The 23454-nt window shown below is 44.8% G+C and overlaps 3 protein-coding genes and 1 long non-coding RNA gene across 4 annotated transcripts; 1 reads left to right on the top strand and 3 right to left on the bottom strand.

The window, feature by feature from the left end:
• Positions 1-1052: 1052 nt before the first annotated feature.
• On the bottom strand, positions 1053-4407 carry LOC125542854 (P-loop containing nucleoside triphosphate hydrolases superfamily protein). Its single transcript, XM_048706080.2, has 10 exons — positions 4057-4407; positions 3711-3947; positions 3360-3608; positions 3128-3207; positions 2925-3030; positions 2693-2806; positions 2506-2604; positions 2280-2369; positions 1909-2159; positions 1053-1638 (listed from the first exon to the last, which is right to left on the bottom strand). Exons 1-10 carry the CDS (start codon positions 4348-4350, stop codon positions 1224-1226), a joined length of 1935 nt encoding a protein of 644 aa, XP_048562037.1. The 5' UTR covers positions 4351-4407; the 3' UTR covers positions 1053-1223.
• Positions 4408-5806: 1399 nt separating this feature from the next.
• LOC125542852 (uncharacterized) lies at positions 5807-6715 on the bottom strand. The gene is made up of 2 exons (XM_048706079.2): positions 6297-6715; positions 5807-6096 (listed from the first exon to the last, which is right to left on the bottom strand). The coding sequence occupies exons 1-2, from the start codon at positions 6438-6440 to the stop codon at positions 5884-5886; spliced, it is 357 nt and encodes a 118-aa protein (XP_048562036.2). The 5' UTR covers positions 6441-6715; the 3' UTR covers positions 5807-5883.
• On the top strand, positions 6103-10381 carry LOC147978557 (uncharacterized). Its single transcript, XR_015618196.1, has 2 exons — positions 6103-6265; positions 9944-10381. It is a non-coding gene; the product is annotated as an uncharacterized LOC147978557 (long non-coding RNA).
• LOC147978558 (uncharacterized) lies at positions 6816-9930 on the bottom strand. The gene is made up of 2 exons (XM_087546377.1): positions 7933-9930; positions 6816-7382 (listed from the first exon to the last, which is right to left on the bottom strand). Exons 1-2 carry the CDS (start codon positions 8344-8346, stop codon positions 7170-7172), a joined length of 627 nt encoding a protein of 208 aa, XP_087402503.1. The 5' UTR covers positions 8347-9930; the 3' UTR covers positions 6816-7169.
• Positions 10382-23454: the final 13073 nt, after the last annotated feature.

Here is a 23454-nt window from a genome sequence, read left to right as displayed (position 1 = left end):
GGATTTCTAGTAGGACATAATGCAGAAGCCACAGCGTAGGCTTCGCTTTCTTCTTGGATGGCATCTTCTTCTTTTGCGCTGTTGGTTTTTGCAACCTTCCAGACTTTATCCCGACTGTTCGCATGTTTTGAACCATCTTCAAGAGCAAGCAAGAATAAGACTGTGAGCACAAGATTGAAGAATAATTATCCCTTTTTCCCCTGAAGTTTATTTCAGTCTTACAGAAGTGGAATGTTGAAGAATGATTGTTCTTTTTAATTTCAAAATGTTTATTCCAGTTATATATATAGAGCCAAACATCCAATCATCGACCAGAAGCATGCTAAAATGGATACAAGTGTCGTACAGACCCGACAGGTGCAAAAACAGTTTTGCATATATAGTGCGAGTTTCGTGCCAGATTAAGATCAAACCATTGCATCACGATTTTCCAGTTACAGTAAACACCAGTTCATCAAAATCAGATCCATGGAGGGAAAACAGCGCTGTAGCTCCGATTTTACAGCATAGTTAAGTAGATGTCTAATTGTTTGGTAAAGTAGAAGTATCAGCCATGTTAACATTATGCAATTTCTGAGAAGGCGAAGCATATCATATGAAAACGCAGGTGAAGATAGACTCATCATGCCAGCATGATCCTGGACACAACACAGATAGACGTACAACCTATCTCCTGAAACCTAACTACTCTACTCCATTAACATGAGTCTCAATGACAATGATTTAATTGTCCATCAACAGTTGACAACACTCTTGTAGATTCACATGACGGCAACCACACCGCACGGGAGCTGCTGCTGCTGTTTCTGTCAGAGAGTTGTTAACTAGGGAATGCAACTCTGAATCTATGTTATCTCTTGCTGCTATGAAGCCTCCAAGCTTCTCCCTTGCTTTCCTCACTACGTGTAATAACTTACAAAACCTGTGTTTTATACTTGTGGCATGACCTCCGAAATTGCTTTTTGCTATAGCTTCATCCTGGTCTGTTATGGTTGCTCTTGGCATTTCCCCTCCCATTCCCTTCTATTTTTTGTTTCGAATGACACACAAGATAAAATGCCGCGCCAAGATTTCATTTTCGTGTGAACATGAAAACCGCCTCGCACTAAACTACGCAAAGCTACACTGGCACAAGGCATGTTTCTTCTCCGGTGAAAATTTCACCATGAACCGAGAAAACGAACTAAACTGGCAAAATCTCTTCCAAAGATGCGCATACATTTTCATCTTCTCTTGCTCTTCAGTTTACTCTTTACTTCAAATCTCCTGCCTCCTGTCTTTCCTCCTCTCTGCTTGAGTTTCTTCTGCTCCTTGCTGCGCCTCTCCTTCCCTTTGCCCTTGCCGGCCGCGTCCCCGTCCGAGCCTTCACCGTCTGAGCCTCCAAACCCAGTGAGCTTCTCGTACTCGTCTTCATCGATCACTCCACGCTTCAGCTTCTTCAGGAGGCGGTACTCGTTTGTCAGCTCATCCATGTCCTCCTTTGTCTGGATTGTCTGGCGCTGCTTGCCCGTCTGCTTGCGCTTCGGCTTATCGGGCCTCTCCCGAGGTACCCTCTTCTCTGGGACTGGCGGCTCATTTGCTAGTTCTTCAGCTTTTCTTTTCAATGCCTTCTGGCGCTGTTTCTCTCGAGTTTTATCCCTGCAGTGAACCAACACAAGAAACATGTCAACCCCCACTGCTGATACTAGATAAACTAGACTCTTGACATCCAAACATATGAAAGGAATTTGACGGTTTCATTTTGACAGGGTGAATGTTTGGTTGTGCATGTTCTGTACTAACACTAACATAATTGCTCGAACCAACACAAGTTCATATCACATATCATCATTTAATGGCCTTTTAAAAAAGAAAATGGGCCAGCTGAGACGATGCAAATAATGCTGTATTCATGGACACGGTTCTTACTTGAACTTGATTTGTGAAAAATCGATGTTGCCAAGTGGAAAAAATCCCTTTAGTGAAAGATTATTGTGCTTCACTTCTGGCATGGATGGGATCTGGAGTAATCCATACTCCATGGCCAGCTTTCCAACTTCAAGCCCTTTCCACCTGAAAATGAACGAGCAGTGATGCTCCTTGTATGACCGAACAAATGAGACAAAAGCTCGAAGCCCTTTTTCCATGATATTACGATCTTCCAATGCAGCTGCTCTAATCTGCAGCACAAAGGTTAGACATTAGTCAGTAGTCAGCATGAGCAAATGATATTTTAGTGGTACCTTGGCTCAAGTGGGGACCTAAATAAATGACCAAAAAATGATACAGAAGAAACTAACCTGTGGCACAATATCTACAATATCTGGGGAACACTCCCTTTCCACGAGAGGAACACCTCGAAGCTTTAAAAATTCAACGTAAGCATCCTCCTGCAGAAAAAGTAAGCCTAAGTATTTAACTTTCAACAAGACAGCCAACGGAGCTATAATTGCAGCATAGACCAACAAATCCTTTAACCACCAACTTGTAATTAAACATAAACGAGCTTAACATAGATTACATTACCGTCGGTAAGAGAAACACGATAGCATCTCCTTCTTGATCATAGCGGGCAGTACGACCTGCTCTATGTACGAACACATTGGGATCTTGAGGTGGATCATACTGGAAAACAGAATAACAAACTTTGCAATTGATTACTAAACGTAAAGAAATAGTTTCGAAGGGTAAGACCATAGCACTACAATGTAACCTGCACAATTAGATCAACATGTGGTATGTCAAGACCCCTTGCTGCAACATCAGTGCAGACTAAAATGCCACTTGAAAGAGCAGAAAATGATGCCAGAGCTTTCTCACGTGGGCCCTACATATGAAAAAACATGGTGGCAATCAATACAAATAAATACTACGAAAGTATGTCAGTATAAAGCCAGCATATCTGGCCATTTAATAGTACAACAAAACACATATTGTGCTATAACCTGTTTCATCTTCCCATGGTAAGCTATCACTGGAGAACCTTTAAGTAAGTTCAGCATTGGAAGAACAACAGACCAATAATCTACACAAGCACATGTTGCAAAGTAGCTGCATTCAAGGAAGACCAAGGTGCACAAATTAGCACGATGCAAAATGCAAAATAATGAAACAGACATGTTGAAATTTGCACGCATCATGTACTTACACCATGATTTTCTTTCCAGTGTTTTGCACAAGGAAATCAACAAGCTGTGATGACTTCTTTGCTGGTTCACATATCATATACTGCACAGAAACAACATTGTTTTTCATATGCAGTCAATATTCACAAAATCATGACAAACAATAAACCATAAGAGGTCTACTGTAATCAGATAAACTGACAGCGGCAGCCATCAATAAACGGCCAACGGTTGTACAAAAGCATCTTGCCATACCTCCAACCGGAGCCCCAGCGGCGTCTTGGATGGACCAAGATCTTGCCGAGCAGCATCCTTCGCCTCTGTCTTAACTTGGACCCTCACAGGATTCCTCAACCCCGCTTTTGCAAGCTCCTCGACTGCCTCTGTCTGGGTAGCCGAGAAAAGGCCAGTTCTCCTCAGCTTTGGCAACTTTGAAATAATTGAGGTAACCTGCTTCTGAAAGCCCATATCCAAGAGCCTGTCAGCCTCATCCAGGATCAGAATCTGCACCCAAGGAACACGAAAACCAAAATAACATCAACACATGTCACGCCTGCGCCAAAGCAGAAACCAATCAAACACAGCTCCATTGTTCCCCAAAGCAACCTCGAGATGCTTGTACTCCAGAGTGTCCAGGCGCTCCATTATGTCGAACAGCTTCCCGGGAGTGCCCACGAGTATGTTTGCGCCCTCTTCCTCCACTTTCTTGAGCTCCACCTGAATGTCCAGCCCACCAACCAGTAGAATGGAGGACACGCCCTTCAGCGTCGCGAAGAAGGGCTGCGCCACATTGTATATCTGCGACGACAATTCTCTCGTCGGAGAGATGATGATGGCAAGGACCTACAGAAATCCGTCTCATCTCTTAATCAAAACTGAACTACTACACGGGATTTCGTGAGCAAAACTAAAGAACAGTAACAGAGAAGAGGGCAGGGAGCAGAGAGGCGACCTGGTGGGGCTTGGGGGGCGAGGGGAGGCGGCGGAGCATCTCGACGACGGGGACGACGAAGGCGAGGGTCTTGCCGGAGCCGGTGGCGGCGTCGACGGCCACGTCCTTGTGCGTCAGCAGCAGCGGGATGGTCGCCGCCTGCACCGGCGTGCACCGCCGGAAGCCGCCGCGGTCCAGGGCCTCGACCACCTCCGGGGACAGGGCCGGGGCGAGCTCCGAGAACCGCTGCTCCGTCAGCGCGCGCTTCCTGGCCGCGGCCGTCGCCGGCGAGGGGGAGGAGGAGGAGGAGGCCATGGGGAGCGCTGCGTTGCGGCGGCCGGGGACGAGTCGGGCGACGGTCCGAGGGTTTAGCTAGCAAAAAAATGTTTAGGTCATGTTGGCGGCTTTTACAAATACGTAATCTAAACCAAGAGACGCCTTTGCAAAAATTGTTCAAGCCATTTGAAAAACAATGTTCATGACATTTTATTTTTTTCTCACATGTTTTTAAAATGTCCATGAAATGTATTGTCCACGTAATTTGCAAAAATAAAATAAAATTATACCATTCAAAAAAGGCTTATAATATTTAAAATATGTGTGTGCATTTCAAAAATATGTTCATGAAATCTAAAATTTTGTTCATCTGATTTTAAAAAATGTCAACATGTGTTTTTAAAATATCCACCGTGTATATAGAAGTGTTCAATGTGCATTTTACAAAAATGTTCAAGATGTATTTAAAAATGTTTGACCTGTTTATTATGTTCAGTGTGTATTAAAATTTTTGACATGTATTTTGAAAATGGAAAATGAAACTGAATAAAAGAGAACCAAAAATAAGAAAAATCAAAAGAAAAATCGATGAAGAACACAGAAAAATGAAAAGAAAAAAACATGTGGAACCTTCCCAAAACTAGGTGGAAGGTTCCACGAACCTGTCTTGGAAGCTTCCCGAAAAGGCTCGGTATCACACTTATTCAGCCAGCACACTTCGTCGTCCCCATAGGTGAGACCGACGGATGCCTTGCAGTAAGCGAGATTTAGCTTTTTTGCGGGTTGCTGAGTTTTGCATGGCTGCTTGTTGTGAGCTTCGTTGTGCTTCTATGTGTTGTAGTGATGTGTGCCGGTCAGAGTGTGGGCTGACCTACCTATTGGCTTCCTTTGGTTTGGAGGAGTTTCATAGGAATTCTAGATGATAGGATTTTTATAGGATTTTTTTCTTTAGAGTCCTTTGGTTCATAGGAATGGATTCCTATTCCTACATAGGATTGATTCCTATCCTCCACATTTCATAGGAAAATAAAAATGAGCCTAGACTCAATGAAAAAATTCCTTTGGTGTCAACCAAATGACATCTTGTTTCCTATTCCTACTCATAGGATTTGAGATACATATCATCTCATTTTTTATAAGATACCTATTCCTACGATAATCCTATCCTATGAATCAAAAGAGGCCTAATATTTTTTTTCCTCCAACCTTAGGCGGCCACGAACCAAGTTGGCCCTCCATAGCTCCGTCGGTGTCAAGATACAACTCATATGACACTACACATTTAGCACCTGATGCGCCTATGACACTATCCACCACAAAAGGTTGAAGATGAATCGATCTCGGTTCAAGAACCTTCCTGTCGGCATGGTCGATTCTCAAGCGAGCAGAGTGCTCTTTGTTAAAGCTCAATTAAACTTGTGTTAATTATGGGGGAATCTCCCCTTTATCAACCGCAGCCAGTTTGCGTTGGCAACTGTCGTGTCGGTTCCTGACATCTCTCCCGAACGGATGCCTCTTCGATGCATCCCTTCTGCCTGTATAAATACCCACAATCATCTAATGAAAGGACACTTATTCACTTTTACATCTGTGCCGAGGCTCTCTCGATTGTTCTCTTGTTTTCCCTTTCAACACGTTATCAGCACGCTCCCGGCGGAGCGATTCCATCTGCGCGACGATTCCCCCTCCAGCATCGCTCGCTCGCGTGTTCGTCGGTGTGGTGGTGCCCGCTACTGCGGCCGCCCTCAGGACCGACGTTTCTGCAGCGCACTGTGGCCATGAATCCTGCAGGCGAAACAAGGCCATGAAGAACAGAAAATCAATGAAGAACAGGGGAGATGGCATCCATCGATCAAAAGATTGGAGGTTTAAACTGAGAATTCATTGTCTCCCATCACGGCAAGAGTGTAAATCGAGATCCACCAATGAACGGATCGGGAAGAAAATGGAAAAGGTACACGCGTTGATTTCTTAAATCGCTTTACCTTTGTTTCCTCTATGAGGGACAGTCTCGTCGCGAAGAACGGCGGCGGTCGAACCCTCGGGCCCCATCGGCAAGGCGCCTCATCGGCGTCCAATGGTGGGAGACCGCCCTCGGCCGCGTGATCCGGCGCACGAGCGACGGGCATCTGGCGCAGAGGCGACCCGGCCCCGGCGCTGACACATGGAGCCCAGCGGCGCTCGGGCTCGCGAATGGCGCTTCCAACGGCGTCGTATCTGGCACCCACCTCCCCGGTGACTCCTACTCCGAGGACGAGCGGGACGGGAGATCCTCTTGCCGCCGGTGGTGCGGTCGACCGGTCGTGGGCATCTTCGCCTGTGCCCAATCGGGCCGGCACGCCCTCCCCGGAGTCCTCTGGCGCAGCCTTCTCCGGCCTCCAACGCGAGGCTCGGCGGCGCTCCACCCGGGTCGTGGTATCTCCACGAGTTGCCGGAGAAACGGCCGACCGGCCATGGCAGTCGCCGCCCGCGTCAGTCGTGGGGATTGGGGATGGATGCTGGCATGGGATCGCTATCCCTGGCCGCTTGCTTCTTATCCAACTAGATCGGGTTCGCGCCGTGGCGTGAGGGCGCCGGTCAGAACGTTTAGACAAAACATATAACAATTTGTCGGTAAGAATTCAGGAATAGCATGTGTAGACAATCAATTGTGTTAGAAGCAAAACATAATGGGACTGAAGATGAACATCAGGTTATAAGACAGAATCAAGCTTGGTGTTTTCATACAACCAGAGATAAAACACAGGACCATACATTACTTTTTACGACAGAGAGATAGGAATTAAAATCTGAAAGCTATACATTCCTTGTTCAGAACAAAGTGAAAATAGCAACATACCACCAAGTGGTACCTTCCACTACAAAGACAACAACGGGAATCTAAAGGCAGATATCGAGGTTGGAACAAGCAAACCATCAAACAATTGTAACGATGAATTAAAGGTAACCGTCACAGGAGACGTGCTGCCCAGACATGTCTTGTGATGGTAAATTGCAGGGGCAGCTTTAGAGCTTGCAACATGAGGGCAAAAAATGTGGAAATAGGGAATCACCATTAGATAGTCATCATCCTGTAGAGGAAAGTCAAGGATAAAATAATTGTTTTATAAAAGGATATGCAGGCAAGAGTACTGCTGCTGTAAAACTACTGAAACTACTCCATAGAATTAACAGAATTAAGATGATCTTCTGGAGTAGTTCAAGCAATACTGGAATAGTTCAAGATACTGAATCTTGGTGCAGCACTAAGCATGAGATACAATACTCCACAAAATTAACACAATCAAGAAAGTATAAAAGCAAGTCAACAATCTAACAAGGCAAGTTTCAGTACTGCACCAAGTCAAAATCTACTGCAATCTTTAAGCTACGGAATATTCCAAAACAATGAAGTGAAGTTCCATTTTAAGCTACTGCAATCTTTCTCTTAAATCTACTCATGCATCTGTGGAACTTAGCAGTATTCGTTTAAGAATGGAGTAAATTAACTTGGCAGTATGCAAACTTTGAGTAAGTTGACTTGGCATTATATTGAAATTCCACTGCAGTCTTTAAACTACTGTAACCAGTCGGAAATCTACTGGAAACCCCCCCAAAAAGTTCATCTTTTGTACTGAGTACCTTGCCGATGGCGTCGCAGCCGGCGAGGACCTCCTCGATCCGCATGCACTTCCTCGCCGGCTTATTCTTGTCATCCTCGCTGGCTTCCTCGAGCTTGGTCTTGGCCTTGCCGGCGGCACCGGGCTTGGACTTGGGCTCCCACTTCCACTTGTGATCAAAGCTGACGTCGTTGGGGGGAGGCGAGCTCCGCCTCCCACTTGAGAGCCCGGTCCCGCCGTGCGGCTTCTCCTCGGCCGTCCACTTCACCTTGCAGCTCCCTGGGGAGGCGGCGGCGTAGGTATACTTGCGGCGAGCCGGCTGTGCGCCTTGGTGCGAAGGTGCCGGTTCAAACGTTGTAATTAAGCAGGTAATGGTGAAGTTAGTAGGAAGGTTTGAGAAACTATTTACATCTAAAAAATCAAAGTAACCATCCATGATAGATGAGTTTACTATATCACAAACAGCAAAATAAACCCAATGCAAGGTAAGCAAGGCATAGTCAATCCACAGGATAATTGATTTGCATGGTCACGACAAAAGCAGTAAGAGAATTGGCAGTGAACTGGACACTAAAACTGAACATTTTTGTGATATTCTAAAAACCAAGGGTTTCCTCTTCAGCCCCCTCTGGAACCTATAACAACACCAAAGCATAGCACTTTCTTTCAGACAGACGCCTTCGCCTACTTCAAAAGATAGCATAGAAAAACCATATAAATTAGGGATTGGTTCATAGCAGGACACTTCTGCTATGCCATAAAGAAACATATAAATCAGTGATCCATATAAATTAGGTGGCAAATGAGTAAGAGTTGTATCCCTCTGTTCAAAAGATAGCATGATACACCAAAGGCAAATCATAGCAGTAGTCCAAGATAACTTATTCATATGGTTCTTCAATGGCATACAATGGTGCAAACCATATAAATTAGGCGTCAAATGAGTAAGAATAGTAGACCTTTGTTCAAATGCAAATGATTAAGCAGAAGGATTTAGCAAGTGCAGCAGGGCATAAAGTTCAGTACAAAGCAAAAGCATTTAGACTGATTATTAAGAGCAACAAAGCATATAGTTCTGTGCTAAAGAGTTTCAGAAGCAAGCATAGTGGCAGTGAGGTCAATATTGAGTAAGCAAACCACATACAGGGCCAACCCAAAATGGTCCAAGTACCCTATTTTCCATACATCTTAGATAGCAAACCACATAAAGCTTGATGCACTATTATCTTTGACTCAGTCAAACCCAAAATAAAGTATTGATTACATCTTAGATAGTAACTTGGGCATTGATCACATCTTAGATAATAACTTTGGTAAACAACCTTTTTTTAAAAGCAATAGTGTAGGATGGTTTTTTAAATCTTTCGGCCATTGATTAGATGCAATAGTCTAGACTGATTTTCTAAATCACCTTTGTTCCATATTAAGTGTCGCTAATTTAGTACTAAATCAACGCCACTTAAGATGGAATGGAGGGAGTAGCTTTTATTACATCTTCACCAATTTCCTGGTGCCATTCTTATTCTATAGCACCAAGTCAAATGTTGATCCTTATTTGTATAATATGCCCATCCATATTAGAAGGGCTACATTCTACTAATTCAGTTAGGCTCTAACCATCCAAATTTTAGTAATCAGTGTTATTGACTTTCTTATGTCGTGTCCTCTGCTCCTAAAAGACGACATGCAATCAGAGATGAGGACTGCGCATGTGAGGGCAACAATTTCACCATACGGGGCTACATCCATGCGCCAACTAAGTTATGCACTTCTTCACTTTCACCTAGACTACAGAAAAAATGGGCAGATCCACCTGGCACTATCGCTATTAGAATTAAAAGAACGTTTCTCTGGTACCGTTGTTCTGCATGCCAAGTTTAGCAAAACTTATTTGTCTAATGGATACATAATAACATGTTTGTTTATCTAACTAATGCCATATGAATAACCGACAGTTTTAAAATCGACTTTGTATTTTAATTCATACAACATACAGTCAATCAGGCAACATCCTAAATTTATTTTGCACATAGGAAGATCGGAAGAAGAAGAGGAAAGAGGGAACGGAGAAATCAAAATTCAAGGAACAAAGAACCAGAAAGCAGCCACAGTAGCCTGAGAAAAAAATCCTCCTTTCAGCAAGAAGAAACAGAAGAAGGAACATGAGATCCACTTCCCATAAATATCCGGACCTCTTGGATTATTTTTTTCTTGGCTTATCAAAATAGAGTATACTAATTTAGAAACATCTGTATAACAGATAGTATTACACAATGCAACGGGCAAACCTTTCCTAAAAATTAGACATGCACAAACATGGGGTTCGAAAGAAACTGCAAGATTTGGGATTTGTGTGCAAACCGAAAAAAGGAAACTTGAGACCCACAGCAAGATTTTCTTTTTATGTATATGCAAGGCTCGTCCTATCTATTAGTTTCTTCTTCTGAATCCCCAACTATCAAGTGCTTTCTCTGAATAAAAAACACTATAGTGTTCTATGAATCATATTGTGTGATACTAATCAACCAATTAGCTAGAATTAACAATATAAAGAGCCATTGCCATTTTAGTAAGGTAAATACCATCCCTATGACTATGGAAAATAGCATGCACCAAAGTGAACATCCATGATGAGAATTGCACACGTAATCCCTCCGTTCCGATTTACTCGTCGTGGTTTTAGTTCAACGAGTAAATCGGAACGGAGGGAGTACTAAAGAAGGCACTGACTTCCCAATAAAGAAAACAAATTGCTAATACATAAATCAAAAAACCGATCCGACCTTGATCTCTAATTACAACTGCAGCACACATTTCTACCTAGAGATATATTTGTTTTGCATATACTCCCTCTGTCCCAAAATAAGTGACTCAACTTTGGGACGGAGGGAATATAAATCAATTCATAGCCTTTCTAGAACAACTTTAGAGTAATCAGCACCCTTGGTAATATACCAAAACAGGTGCTTCATCACTTGTGACTTATTACTCCACTCCACATTTATATGGCCTTGAAACATTCTAAGTAAAATGTCATGTTATAAGGTACTACCAGTCTGTTGTTGAGATAATGGCCATTTTTATAAATTGTTCGACCATCATCACGACGTCGGTATAAGGCAAACCCATGTTCATCAATGATAGTTGAATCTCTTAACTATTTTGGAAAATATTTTGAGAAACAACATTTTTTCATGCAAATGCATTTATCATCCATCTCACTACACTGACCATGCATCATGAATTCAGAAATTGAAACATATCCTAGAGGATCACCTAGTGGATTAGGTATCTCAAAGGGAATAAATGACTCGATACTTTCAACACCGACCTCACCTTTGTCTCATTTACGCCAGACGAGTATATGCATGTGTGGCAAGCCTCGTTTTTTGGAACTCGGCGGTATACAACACTGCAGAAAACATGCTGAAGTTCAGTTAGCTAGAACACCAACCGAAAGAAACATAACAACATAGAATAAAAAAAATTGTGCATTTGATTTAAACTAAATAGAACATAGTACCAGGCTTAATTGGGCCAAAAGCTCGCCCAGACTTTATCTAATTTAAGCTTCATATGATAGATCCCAACAACAATACCCACCCAATCAGAAGGCCTCTGCCCTGGCTCTAATGCATCCTTAATCTCATGCCATTTGGGGTCAAGTAAAAGTGGTAAATATTTCTAGTGTGACATGCACCCATCACAAAAAAACCCATCCTGGAAGTAACGACAACCACTGTTCTAACATCCAACCATCAAAGTGGGATCATCACTTAATGCAAAACACATATTAGGGCTATGGGGATCAAAATCAACTCCATTGATTCATACTTAATCTCAAGTTGTTTCTGAAATAGAATAAACAGGTTCTCCTGAACACCCTTGGTAATAAACACCTTGCAATTGGTGTGACAGAGTGGAAAACACCCTTAAATCATAACATGCCTCTTATATCATTTTTGAGATCGATTTCCCCCCTAATGTATCTGTGAAAGTGAGCATCATATGTGCAATGAGAAGAGCTGGAGTTGCAATTGAGGAAAATAAAACAATTTTTCTGGCACCATAAAAATGCAGTAATCTGACCTCTCCGACATCAAATGCGGGCGTGCGGCACTCATAAAATGTTTGATTTACTCCATAACGGCCCCTTGCCTCCTCCATGGTGCTCGGCAGAGCGAGCAAATATGGCACTGCAGATTTTCAAGTTACCATGGCCATGAGAAAGAGACATACATATGTGGTTGAATAATACAAAATAACAAACAACATTGCCATTGGGACCAAGCCGATGTACTGCTGCTACTCCTCACCATGATACGCACAAGGCAGTCAGCCCTGGCATGCACGCTAATAAAAGGAAAAGAAATAGTAACATCATTGCCCCCCATTTATAAGTTGCTTCCTCTGAATTCCTATCTATCAGCTGACAATAACCTGAAAGAATACCAGGCACATGAACCTTACATGTAAGCACAAAACACGAGCATGCAACAATTTTTTAAGATAAAGGGTGAAAACAGATGTGCATCAATTACCAGGTCATTTAAGTTAAAATAACCATTAGCCAAACAATGAAGTTCACTATATGGAAACCATTTAACTTTAGACATTGCTACCTTTCAACTGGAAAATACCACATCTGTGTATGCAGTTGCATGGCACTAACAAAACTTCCAGTACTATAAGAAAAAATCTGGCTATTTTAATTACCTCCATGGTTATTGAACAAGAGCAAGATTGACTTGATTTGCACACAAGCACTTACAGCTGCGCAGGGGGATGAGAGGAGAGGAGAGGAGGGCACACCTCAGTCGGGTCCTTGTCGGGAGCGGTGGTCAGAGAAGCTGCAGGAGGCCGAGGCACCGGATCGATGACCAGCAGTTCGCCGGCCATAGGTGTGTCTCGCCATCATAATAAATAAATCCACAACCCAAATGGACCGACAAAGTGCAACTTACCCTTTACCGGATTAAATTAAGAACCAACAACAAACAATAAAAGATCAAGAACAACTTATATGCAGTGAAGATATGAGAGAAGAAACCTTTACATAAGATGGCTATAAACACTGGAGCATAAATAAGCAACACCTTTAAATACAAATAAAAAGGGTTCAGGGTTCATTGCATAGTGGGCTTAGATTAACCTTTCCTCGATTATATAACCTGCCCCCGTCATCTCTTATCACCAGCTCAATCTGTTTATACAGTAGAGCTGCCCTGGTTATCACTCAACAAGAATGACCATCCAAGGACAACAACAAGCATCACAGGATCAAAAAGGATTCTAGAGACACGAGGGAGGATCCAACTTGATACCCACAGGTGCCTCGATTGCTCAAAGGCACACTACTTTCAGCCAAGGTAATCATCATCGCCCATTTTGTTGCCATTGGAATTTTATCCGACGGCTCACAACGATCTGGTAAATATCCACGTGAGCCGAGCCCGAGATCCGACGCCCGAAAACACATCAGGAAAACGATCGGACGGCCAGAATGCTCTAATCACTGAGAACGCTCAGGTTTCGATCCGTCTCATGTTTCTGGAAGAAAGGATTCAGGGTTCATTGCATAGTGGGCTCAGATTCACCTTTCCTCGATCATATAACCTACCCACGTCATCTCTTATCACCAGATCAATCTGTTTATACAGTGGAGCTGCCCTAGTTATCACTCAACAAGAATGACCATCCAAGGACAACAACAAGTATCACAGGATCAAAAAGGATTCTAGAGACAAGAGGGAGGATCCAACTTGATACCCACAAGTGCCTCGACTGCTCAAAGGCACACTTATTTTAGCCACAATTAATCATCATCGCCCTAGCACGAACGCCACTGATCAATCTAGCAAATCTAGGAGCATAGGTATAGGACCAGGGCATCCACATGTAAACCAGAGCATCAAATGAGCTCCTATGATGTCACGCCCTCGATGCGACTATAGCTCCCATGTGTCGAAGCACGACTTAAAGATATAATCGCATTGAAGGCATATGTCGCAAGTGAGGTAATCTTCACACAACCCATGTAATACAATAGGGGAAAAAGATACATAGTTGGCTTACAATCGCCACTTCACACAATTAAATGAATAAAGCATTACATCATCCAAATACAATCAAGGCCCGACTACGGAGCCAAAATAAAAGAAGAACCCCAAATGCGACAAAGGTCCCCGATCGACCCCAACTGGGCTCCTCTACTGATCAACTAGAATGGAACAACACGAAGGACAAGGTCTTCAACGAGCTCCTTCTGAGCTGGGTTGCGTCATCTGCACGGACTCATCGGCACCTACAAGCTGGTTTTGGAAGTATCTGTGAGCCACGGGGACTCAGCAATCTCGCACCCTCGCGATCAAGACTATTTAAGCTTATGGGTAAGGTAAAGGTATGAGGTGGAGCTGCAGCAAGCGACTAGCATATATGGTGGCTAACATACGCAAATGAGAGCGAGAAGAGAAGGCAAAGCACGGTCGATAAAAGTAGATCAAGAAGTGATCCTATAGCAACCTACGTCAAGCATAACTCCAACAACTGTGTTCACTTCCCGGACCCCGCCGGAAAGAGACCATCATGGTTACACATGCAGTTGACTCATTTTAATTAAGTTAAGGTTCAAGTTATCTACAATCGGATATTAACAAATTCCCATCTGCCCATAACCGCGGGCACGGCTTTCGAAAGTTCAAATCCCTGCAGGGGTGTCCCAACTTAACCCATCACAAGCTCTCACGGTCAACGAAGGAATATACCTCCTCCCGAGACATTCCGATCAGACTCGGTATCCCGGTACAACAAGACATTTCGACAGGGTAAAACTAAACCAGCAACACCGCCCGAATGTGCCGACAAATCCCGATAGGAGCTGCACATATCTCTTTCTCAGGGCACACTCAGATTGTCTTAGGTACGGGTAAACCAACCCAGAGTTGCCCCTGGTGGCCACCGGCAGCTGACAGGTGGACCAACACTCAGAGGAGCACTGGCCCGGGGGGGGGGGGGAGGGGTAAAATAATGATGACCCTTGGGCGCGCGACCCCCAAGGGAAAAGAAAAGGCTAGGTGGCAAATGGTAAAACCAAAGTTGGGCATTGCTGGAGGAGCTTTACTTAAGGCGAACTGTCAAGGGGTTCCCATTATAGCCCAACCGCACGAGGAACGCAAAATCCGGGAACATAACACCGATATGACGGAAACTAGGGCGGCAAGAGTGGAACAAAACACCAGGCATAAGGCCGAGCCTTCCACCCTTTACCAAGTATATAGATGCATTAATTAAATAAGATATGTTGTGATATCCCAACAAGTAAACATGTTCCAACAAGGAACAACATCACCATGTTCCAACAAGGAACAAACTTCAATCTTCACCTGCAACTAACAATGCTATAAGAGGGGCTGAGCGAAGCGGTAACATAGCCAATCAACGGTTTGCTAGGACATGGTGGGTTAGAGGTTTGACATGGCATTTTGGGAGGCTGGCAAGCAAATGGTAGGCATCGTAGCATTGGCATAGCAAAAGAGCGAGCAAACTAGCATAGCAAAGATAGTAGTGATTTCGAGGGTATGATCATCTTGCCTGAAATCCCGCAAGGAAGAGGAACGAGTCCATGAAGAAGACAAACGGACGTAGACGAACGGGTCCTCACAACACGACGTTACCGGAACCAACCCGAAGAAGCAACACCGGAAAGAAACAAGCAATCATGGTAAACAACCATCACATAATCATGCCAAGATGCACAACCAAGTATGATGCATGTCCGATTTAATTATGCATGGCAAGAGATGAAGCATAAAGAAACTACACATCTAGTCAAGGTTAAATGAGGCCGGAAGCAACGAACAACAAATCCGGAAACTCCTCATGTGCATATATTAGGTTTGGTCCTGTTCTGCCCTAAACCATATTTTAGAGTTGTTAAACATGCAAAGTAAGGCCACCATGTTAAACTAGGCATTTTTCTACCCCATTTACATATAAAGATTATTTAATTCAGGGCTACGGTTGAATAGTTATGAATTAAATCATTTTAGCATGGCATAGGAGCAAATTTAAACAACCATCATTTTAGACATTTTAAACATGGATGAAAATGACATATTATTAAACTAGACAAAATTCTGAGCAAGTTTCATATATAACTCATTTTAATCCGATGCACGAATGGTGAGTTATTATATGCATGACAATGAGGGTTTTTCTGTAAAACTGTAATACTCTGGATAAATAGGAAAATCCCAGGCGTTGAGAAAAAAACATCACGGGCCGAATCCTAGAACAGGAGCATGGGCGCGGAATAGCATGTTGCGCCCAGTGCGATGTATAGGTGGGGGCAGCTCACCATGGGCTTCGGCCCAGCTGGAAGCAGAGGAGGCCGGCGATAGCATTTCTGGGCCTCGGGCCGTGCGCTGGGTCGGATGAAGCTGGGTCGGCGCTGGGCCTTGGCGCCTGTCGATGGAGGCGGCCCAGTTCGGTGGATCTGGAGGCCGACTGGCTTGGCGCTGGGCCTTGGCGCGCTGCGGCTGGATCCTAGGCCGCGCAAGCGAGGCAGCAGCTCGGGCGGAGTCAACGGGCGCGCAGCGGCGCAGCACCGCGATGTAGAGGATGCAGGCACGCGCTCGTCTCCATGGCTCGAACAGAAGGAGAGGCCGCGCTGCTCCTGCGGCTGACAACGAGGGGATGGCGGCGCTGGAAGGCAGGTCAGGTGCACGGTGGGGAGGGCGTGATCAACGTGGTCGAGCGGGACAGGCTCGGTTCCGTGCACAGCCCGATGCAGGGAAGAAAGGCGACGCGGCAGGAGCTTGACGCGATTCTGGCGACGCGGACGAGGTGAGGAGGAGTGGAGGTGGCCTGCTCCGGGTGGCGGCTTGCGAGGACTTGGCGTTGGCTTCGGTGGAAGCAGAGGAGCGACGCGACAACGAGGGCGGCCCTGGAGGCTCCTGGCGGCCGGACCCGGTGATGCAGCGGGGCCGACAAGGTCCTGGAGGCGCTCGGGCAGAGGTGCGAGCATCCTCTTCTGCTCGATCTGAAGTAGAGCAGCGGCGGTGACAACTTGCAGGCAGGATCGCGGGGCACGGCGGCGGCTGCACAGAGCAGGGGAGGTGCAGTCAGGCAGCGGCGCAGCTGCATAGGGCTCCGGCGACGCGGAGGCTTGGCGAGGCAGAGGGCGTTCTCTGGATCCGTGGCGGCGCTTGGCGCAGGAAGACGAAGGACGCCGACAGCTTGCTCCGGGACGAGGCGGCCATGTCGGGGCATGCTGTTGACAAGCAGAGGGAGCGAGTTGAGAGAACGAGGAAGACAGAGGAAGGGCGGCAATATACTCATCTACTAGCTATGGTGAGCTGCGGCTTGCTCGGGGGCAGAAGGACGGGCGCCACGCTCGGGGTGAGCTGCGGGAGGAGGAGCCGGGGAACGAGAGGAGTGGTGGCCGTTGCGATCTGATTGGGTGGAGATGGATCGGGAGGGATCCCGAGGTGGAAGAGGACTGGCGGCGGCGGGTGAGGGGATTTGGTGGATGGGACAAGCCCCTAGGATCTAGGGTTAGATAAAGGGGAACTATATATAGCAAATGGATTTTTGGTTAGGGGCAAATCCGTCCCTCCGATCGTAATCGGACGGTCAGGAAAAATAGGCTAGGGAGCACAAATGAGAAAACGGAGACGTTTTGTATATGTTTGGGGATGATCCGGATCCAACGGTGACGAAAGTCCGGTTCGGGTCCGGGACAACTCTCGGACGCGCGCGCGAGGAGGGCCGCGGGCTGACGAGAGAGGTTAGGTTGGGTCTGGCGGTAGGTAGTGGGCTGTGCGGAAGTCCTCAGGCTGAGAGAAGAGAAGAGAGAGGCCCGGCGACTGTTTCCGGAGACCGAAAACGTCCAACGAAAATACCGGCTATATTGCCGCTATAGTTTAACGGTTGGGCTATCAAACGAGCTCCGAATGCGATGAAACTTGGCAGGCGACCTACTAACAACATAACAACACCACATGCCAACTTTCATCCCATTCCGAGAACATTTTCCTGCCACTTATAAAATACTATTTCGGACATGCCGCGGGCGCGTGCAAGTGTGTCTGGGCTCAGAACGGACAACGGAAGGAACTGGGAGAACCCGGACGGATGCAAGTTTTGAAAACATGATGATGCAATGCACATGATGACATGGCAAGATGCAACACGCAAGCAAATGACATGGCAACGACAGCGAATAACTGAACGACACCTGGCACATCGGTCTCGGGGCGTTACATATGATAGCAACTAAACATGAAAAGCAGCCTGCAAACACTAAGATAGCATGGATCCACAACTATAGAGCTCAAGTAGGAACCTATGCATGAGTAGGGCATAGAGCATCAACCAGACGAGCACCACATCAATATTGCCACGGCCATGTCCCATACAGTAGCCGAAGCAGAGGAGCAGATGGAAGATGGAGCTCACCGAGGGAGGTTATAGCTGAGACAGTACTCAGTGCGTGCCGGGGTTGCGCCTGAACGCCATCCAACCGGCGAGGAACCGCATCAGAGTTGCGCCTTGCACCGTCCCGCCGACGAGCACGAACGCATCAAACAACCAAGTGACTCTGTGCACGGAATACATGTCACACAATATAAACAATCAGATATGCCATCACAATAGGCGAATAAACATCTAGTAAAAACAGAACAATGTAAGATCCACACTCACCTAAGATGAGCCGGGGCATGCCTATATGTGCTCCATTCAAATGCTTAACGCTACACAGATCAAGATGGAAAGAAATAAATCAGGTAGAAATCAACTCACCCACATCAACAATATAAGAAACAAACAAAAGATATTTCCCCCTGATAACACGAACCTGCAGCCACAGCACAAAAATCCTCCCGGCAGTTGAATTTGGCATCGACCTGGACTGCGAGCTATGAGAAGGGCTGCTCGGAGATCACGTCTCCTCAGCGACATATACCATCTTAGGGAGTCTAAACACCTCTCTCCAGGTCATAGCTGACACCACTACAAACAAAAGGGAAAGGTTTTGATGAGTACAAGTAAAGGAAGAAAAGGCCAACAACAATTAAGTAAGTGAATAGTTGCCATACTTTGAGGATACTCTTATCAGAAAAAATGAAGCTAAATATGTAAATAAAAGTTTCAGACCTATCGTATGTGCAATTATCAAAGTTGTTATTTTTAGTAAGCATAGTATCATTGGTCTCAAATTTGCATATCTGCTTTTGCAGCTGTATCGACCACAAAACAACAAGCCAAAAATTTACCATTAAAGACATTCCACATCACACGTCCATAAATCATGAATCGCACAAAAGAACAAAAAAGATGGGAGGGAGGTGGTATACCTGAATTGGAAAGGTTTTCGACAAGGAATTACAACTCTGTACAACGACAGCTACACCATTGGGATAGCCGTGCTGCACACAAAACATGCTCATGTCACAGAATTGAGCGCCATGGAGAGGAGAGGTGGACAGTAGTACGACAATGAGAGAACACCTACAACAATCGGCGAGTGAGCATAGGCCTAAAATTCATCTAGTTGCATTCTGCAAGACCTAGGTTGTTATTTGAAACTCATAAAGTGATAGGCCTCACAAATAGATGATCTATGAAGAGCAAGAGCGTGTAGAAAGCATCTGATCTATACATATAGGAAAAGCACCTACAAACCGGCGCCATGTCAAATTTTAAACTTGTTCAGAATAAGAGTTCATGTGCCTAACAAAAATATGCCATCCCATAGCAAAGCTTTTCTCTTCTCCTCTCTGTTACCTCGAGTAGCTGCATTAGCTTATCATATAATTATTTCTACTATATGAAGAGAAGCACTATTTTAATAGATATGTTTGACAGAATTGGCAATAATTCTTTCAACTCAAGACATAAAATAGACAAGCCTTCCAGTATGGGGACTGGTATTTCCTAGCTGCAAGTATTTAGAACCATTGACAGAATTGCTAGTCTATTTAGTCAGAGAAATCAGCACATATGTAAACAACATATCTAGATTTAGGAACACTACAAACACACGAAGCATAGACCGATAATATCTAATAATCTGTAAATCATACTTGCTATGGTGTTATCTTTAAGAGATGCATGTGATCTAATTGAGAAAAACACCTTGTGTGGCCATTCTGCTTGTGTGACCACCCATGCTCCTCACTAATGCAAACATCAATTAAACCATAATTGCAATTCAATATTTGGAAACTCAGATCATCACACCCTTGCCTCGGTTATTGTTGAATCATAGGAGCATAGTATAAAGAAACAATAAATAAAACAAGCAAAGGAACAAAATAACCAACATTCCATGCACAAAGGTGAAAGGACCAACAATCATAGGCCCTACAAAGATCCAGACAAGGAACAAAAGGCATATATCTAGGCTCCACTAAAAACAAGCAGTGAAGGAAGGAAACGACAAACATCCAATGCACAAAGACAAAAATACTTTTGGCCTTTAACAGAAAGGACATGATCTACAAGCAGAACGGAGCGAGGCAAAAAATGCATACTACCATACAATCCTACACCTAGGTCTGGAAAGAAGAGGAGGGCAAAGGAGGAGAAGTGGGGTTGACCCGCAGATCCGTGAACAAAGATGGACGAGGTTGCTAATAGATGATGTGCATGCACAGATCGAAGGAGTCACCGACCAGGGGATTGACCAGAAGGTCATGAACCGTGGACCAATCTGGATGAAAAAAAGATGAAAAAATAAAGATTAGCAGTAGCCAATAACCAAAATGGAACAAAATAGTGACATACCTACGGATCGACGAGTGCAGCAGAGGTGGAGCACCATGGTGCGATGTGCTTGCGGCCCGAGCTAGGGCGCAGCCGCGGCGCCGAGTGGCAGTGGCAGCCTGTGCTCGAAAAGCAGAGCAACGGACGAGGACTGAGGAGGAGGGGCACCCCTGGCACGAGCAAGGGACCGCGCTGCTCGGGTCGAGCACTGGCGCATCTCTACAGCTCGAGGCCGGCGATGGGAAGTGCGAGAGGATATGGGCCGGTGATGGCATGAGAGATACAGCAGGGAAACGAGCGCAGGAGAGGAGGGGCTAGGAGATCGAGTGCGGGATCGAGCGGACGACAGGAATCCACCGCCGCCACGGATGCCATCGCCGGCGCCGCTGATCCGCCGCCCTCCTCCGTGGCCGCTGCCGCCGTCGCCGTGGTTGGTGGGAGCCGCCTAAGCGTGCGGGGCCACGCGGTGGCGTGTTGGGGAAGGAAGAACGCGGGCGCCGGAGCCGTTGCCGCCGTCGCCGGATGAGGAGCGAGCGAGGGAGGAGGGAGGCGGCTGCGTGGGAGGGAGGGAGGCGGCTGCAGGAGCGAGCGAGGGAGGAGGCTGCTAGGTCTCCGTTGAGCGGCCCCCTTTTATACCCCCACCACGCGAAATGACCGAAATGCCCTGGTGGGGCATGGTATTTACATTTTGTTGCCATTACTATTCATTCCAGCAGTGATCGTCTCAGATCCAATGGCCCAGCTTCCTTCAGATGTCGATCCAATGGCCCAAAACTCATCAAGCCACACGATCCAATGGTCCAGAATCGCGATCGCTGAGGAGGCTGTGTGATCCATCCGTCTCTTATTTCTGGATTTGCTGACCAGGCTGGCCCTAGGTTGGCTTCCCCAGCGTGGCCCATTTGCATAAGATGGGGCCACCGCTTTTCAGCTCTTTTTCTGTTGAGTTTTAATTTTCCAGAAAATATGTGGTTATTATGTGGCATGTTCAATATGTTTGCTTTTTTAGCAATCTCTATAACATGTCTTATTACTATAACGACATTGTTTTGCGATCGAGATTAAGTTTTCTCGCACAACAATACTAGACCATAGTGGCGCGCGTTGCCGCGCCCGTCGGTTTTTTCTATAAAATGATAGGAATTTCTATAAATATATTAAGACATGAACCATAAAAGTAAATTTGCATTAAGACCAATAAATATCTCCAGTAATTATTTTTTGTGGGCGATTAAATATCTCAGTAATTAAACATATAAAATTAGTTGATACTGAGCGAAATAGTGCAAAGTCGGTTCGAGCCTTGTGGGTATTTAGTTAGGACTGTCCATGGATAAATGTTCAATTTTTGTTATGCATCCTACCCGCCACCTTGTTAGCCTTTAACTCCAGGTGCATACGGCCTCGCAACATGCTCCAACTTACCCATTTCTAAAAAAGCACACCATTATAGTATTTCCCTACTAATTTTTCTTGTATTTAAGCATTTACAGAGCTATAATATATTTTCTTAATAGCACAGATTAACACCTCTTGAAGAATCAACAATCCAAACAATATACCAGTTTAGGGGGTATTCCTAAATTATGAACGCAAAATTTTAGGATGATTCTTAGTCTTCACACCATGTATATTCATAGTAACTCACCACAAATACTTCACTCCATATATATTCAGATAACTTTACTACATATTCAGATAATTCACATGACACAAATTTTGAGTATATGGCACGACATTTGATAAGACAGTTGGTGAGTGCAAGTCTGTTTCATCAACCAATGCTACCTGCAGATTTTCAACCTTACACGAGGTAAAAGATATGGACCAAACATATAATTATTGGCAGTGGGATTCCTTACCCCTAATCAACCATTAGTTGGAAAGCCTATAGAAAAAAAACACTGGGGCAGAGAGGAAAGTAATTTGATAAATTTGGAAGAAAAATATAATTCTGTCAGTACATAGTTAATGATTTCTGTTGTGAGAATCCTTTTTTGCTTATAGTTTCAGCTATGTGTTCTGCTATAGATAGGAAAGTAGAAAAGGCACCTCAAGTTTCAGTTTGTCCCAAACTTATGCAAGTTATGCAACAAGATATCTTCCTGCAAAAAAAGCAACAAGATATTACACTTTTTGTGTATATATAAAGTCAGGATAAATAATTAAGAAGGAAATATACCTTATAAGGTTTGTTCACAATTACCATCAAGAAGGTCGCTGAGTTTCCTTCTGCTCACATAACACCCTGAAACAATTCTTCTAGAGCCCTATAATTTTTTCCACAGACGTAAACCACCCACAGTTGGTCTCATGGCTGACAGGCTATTGGCAAATAGAGGATCCGAAGAAAACAGTAAGGACTTTTGAGCCATTGAATCCAACACCCTGCAGTAATATAATCAAATCTTGACTGGAATTAGTACGGCAAGATATAGCCTCGTGCATGATATTATACTCCACATCAAGAAAATGGTGAATCAAGGAGAAGTTGATGTATATGCCAAGTAGAGTAGGAAAAATTATAATGCCTTGTTCATCACACTGCCAAAACATTATGAAAAGTAAGAATCTTCCTATGTTTTTAGATCGAACATAATTAAGCTTAGTCTCAATCATTGATCAGAAATTCAGAAGTGATGTGAGATTCTCACCTGACAGAAAAAAGGTTGTCGTGGGACAAATCAAGAAACCTATTATCCCAGTTTTAAATCAATCCAGAAGTAAATCAAGCAACAACGGCCTGACCTTGTTTGAGGATGCAACCAGAACCACC

This window comes from Triticum urartu, chromosome 3A (genome assembly GCF_056163025.1).
Source record: "Triticum urartu cultivar PI428250 chromosome 3A, HENAU_Tu73, whole genome shotgun sequence".
Taxonomy (NCBI): Eukaryota; Viridiplantae; Streptophyta; class Magnoliopsida; order Poales; family Poaceae; genus Triticum; species Triticum urartu.
Note: the sequence above shows the minus strand (reverse complement) of the source record. Positions and strands in the feature narration are given on the sequence as shown.

Bases quoted from the DNA above. Each gene is read 5' to 3' on its own strand.
- LOC147978558 (XM_087546377.1), bottom strand. From the start codon at position 8,346: ATGGATGGTTACTTTGATTTTTTAGATGTAAATAGTTTCTCAAACCTT. The intron at 7,383-7,932 runs GTACTCAGTACA...TTTCCTCTACAG, and splicing joins GCTGCGACGCCATCGGCAAG to GATGATGACTATCTAATGGT.
- LOC125542854 (XM_048706080.2), bottom strand. From the start codon at position 4,350: ATGGCCTCCTCCTCCTCCTCCCCCTCGCCGGCGACGGCCGCGGCCAGG. The intron at 2,605-2,692 runs GTTACATTGTAG...TCTGTTTTCCAG, and splicing joins ATGTTGATCTAATTGTGCAG to TATGATCCACCTCAAGATCC. The intron at 2,370-2,505 runs GTAATGTAATCT...CTTTTTCTGCAG, and splicing joins TCGTGTTTCTCTTACCGACG to GAGGATGCTTACGTTGAATT.
- LOC125542852 (XM_048706079.2), bottom strand. From the start codon at position 6,440: ATGCCCGTCGCTCGTGCGCCGGATCACGCGGCCGAGGGCGGTCTCCCA. The intron at 6,097-6,296 runs GTAAAGCGATTT...TTTCGCCTGCAG, and splicing joins CCCTCATAGAGGAAACAAAG to GATTCATGGCCACAGTGCGC.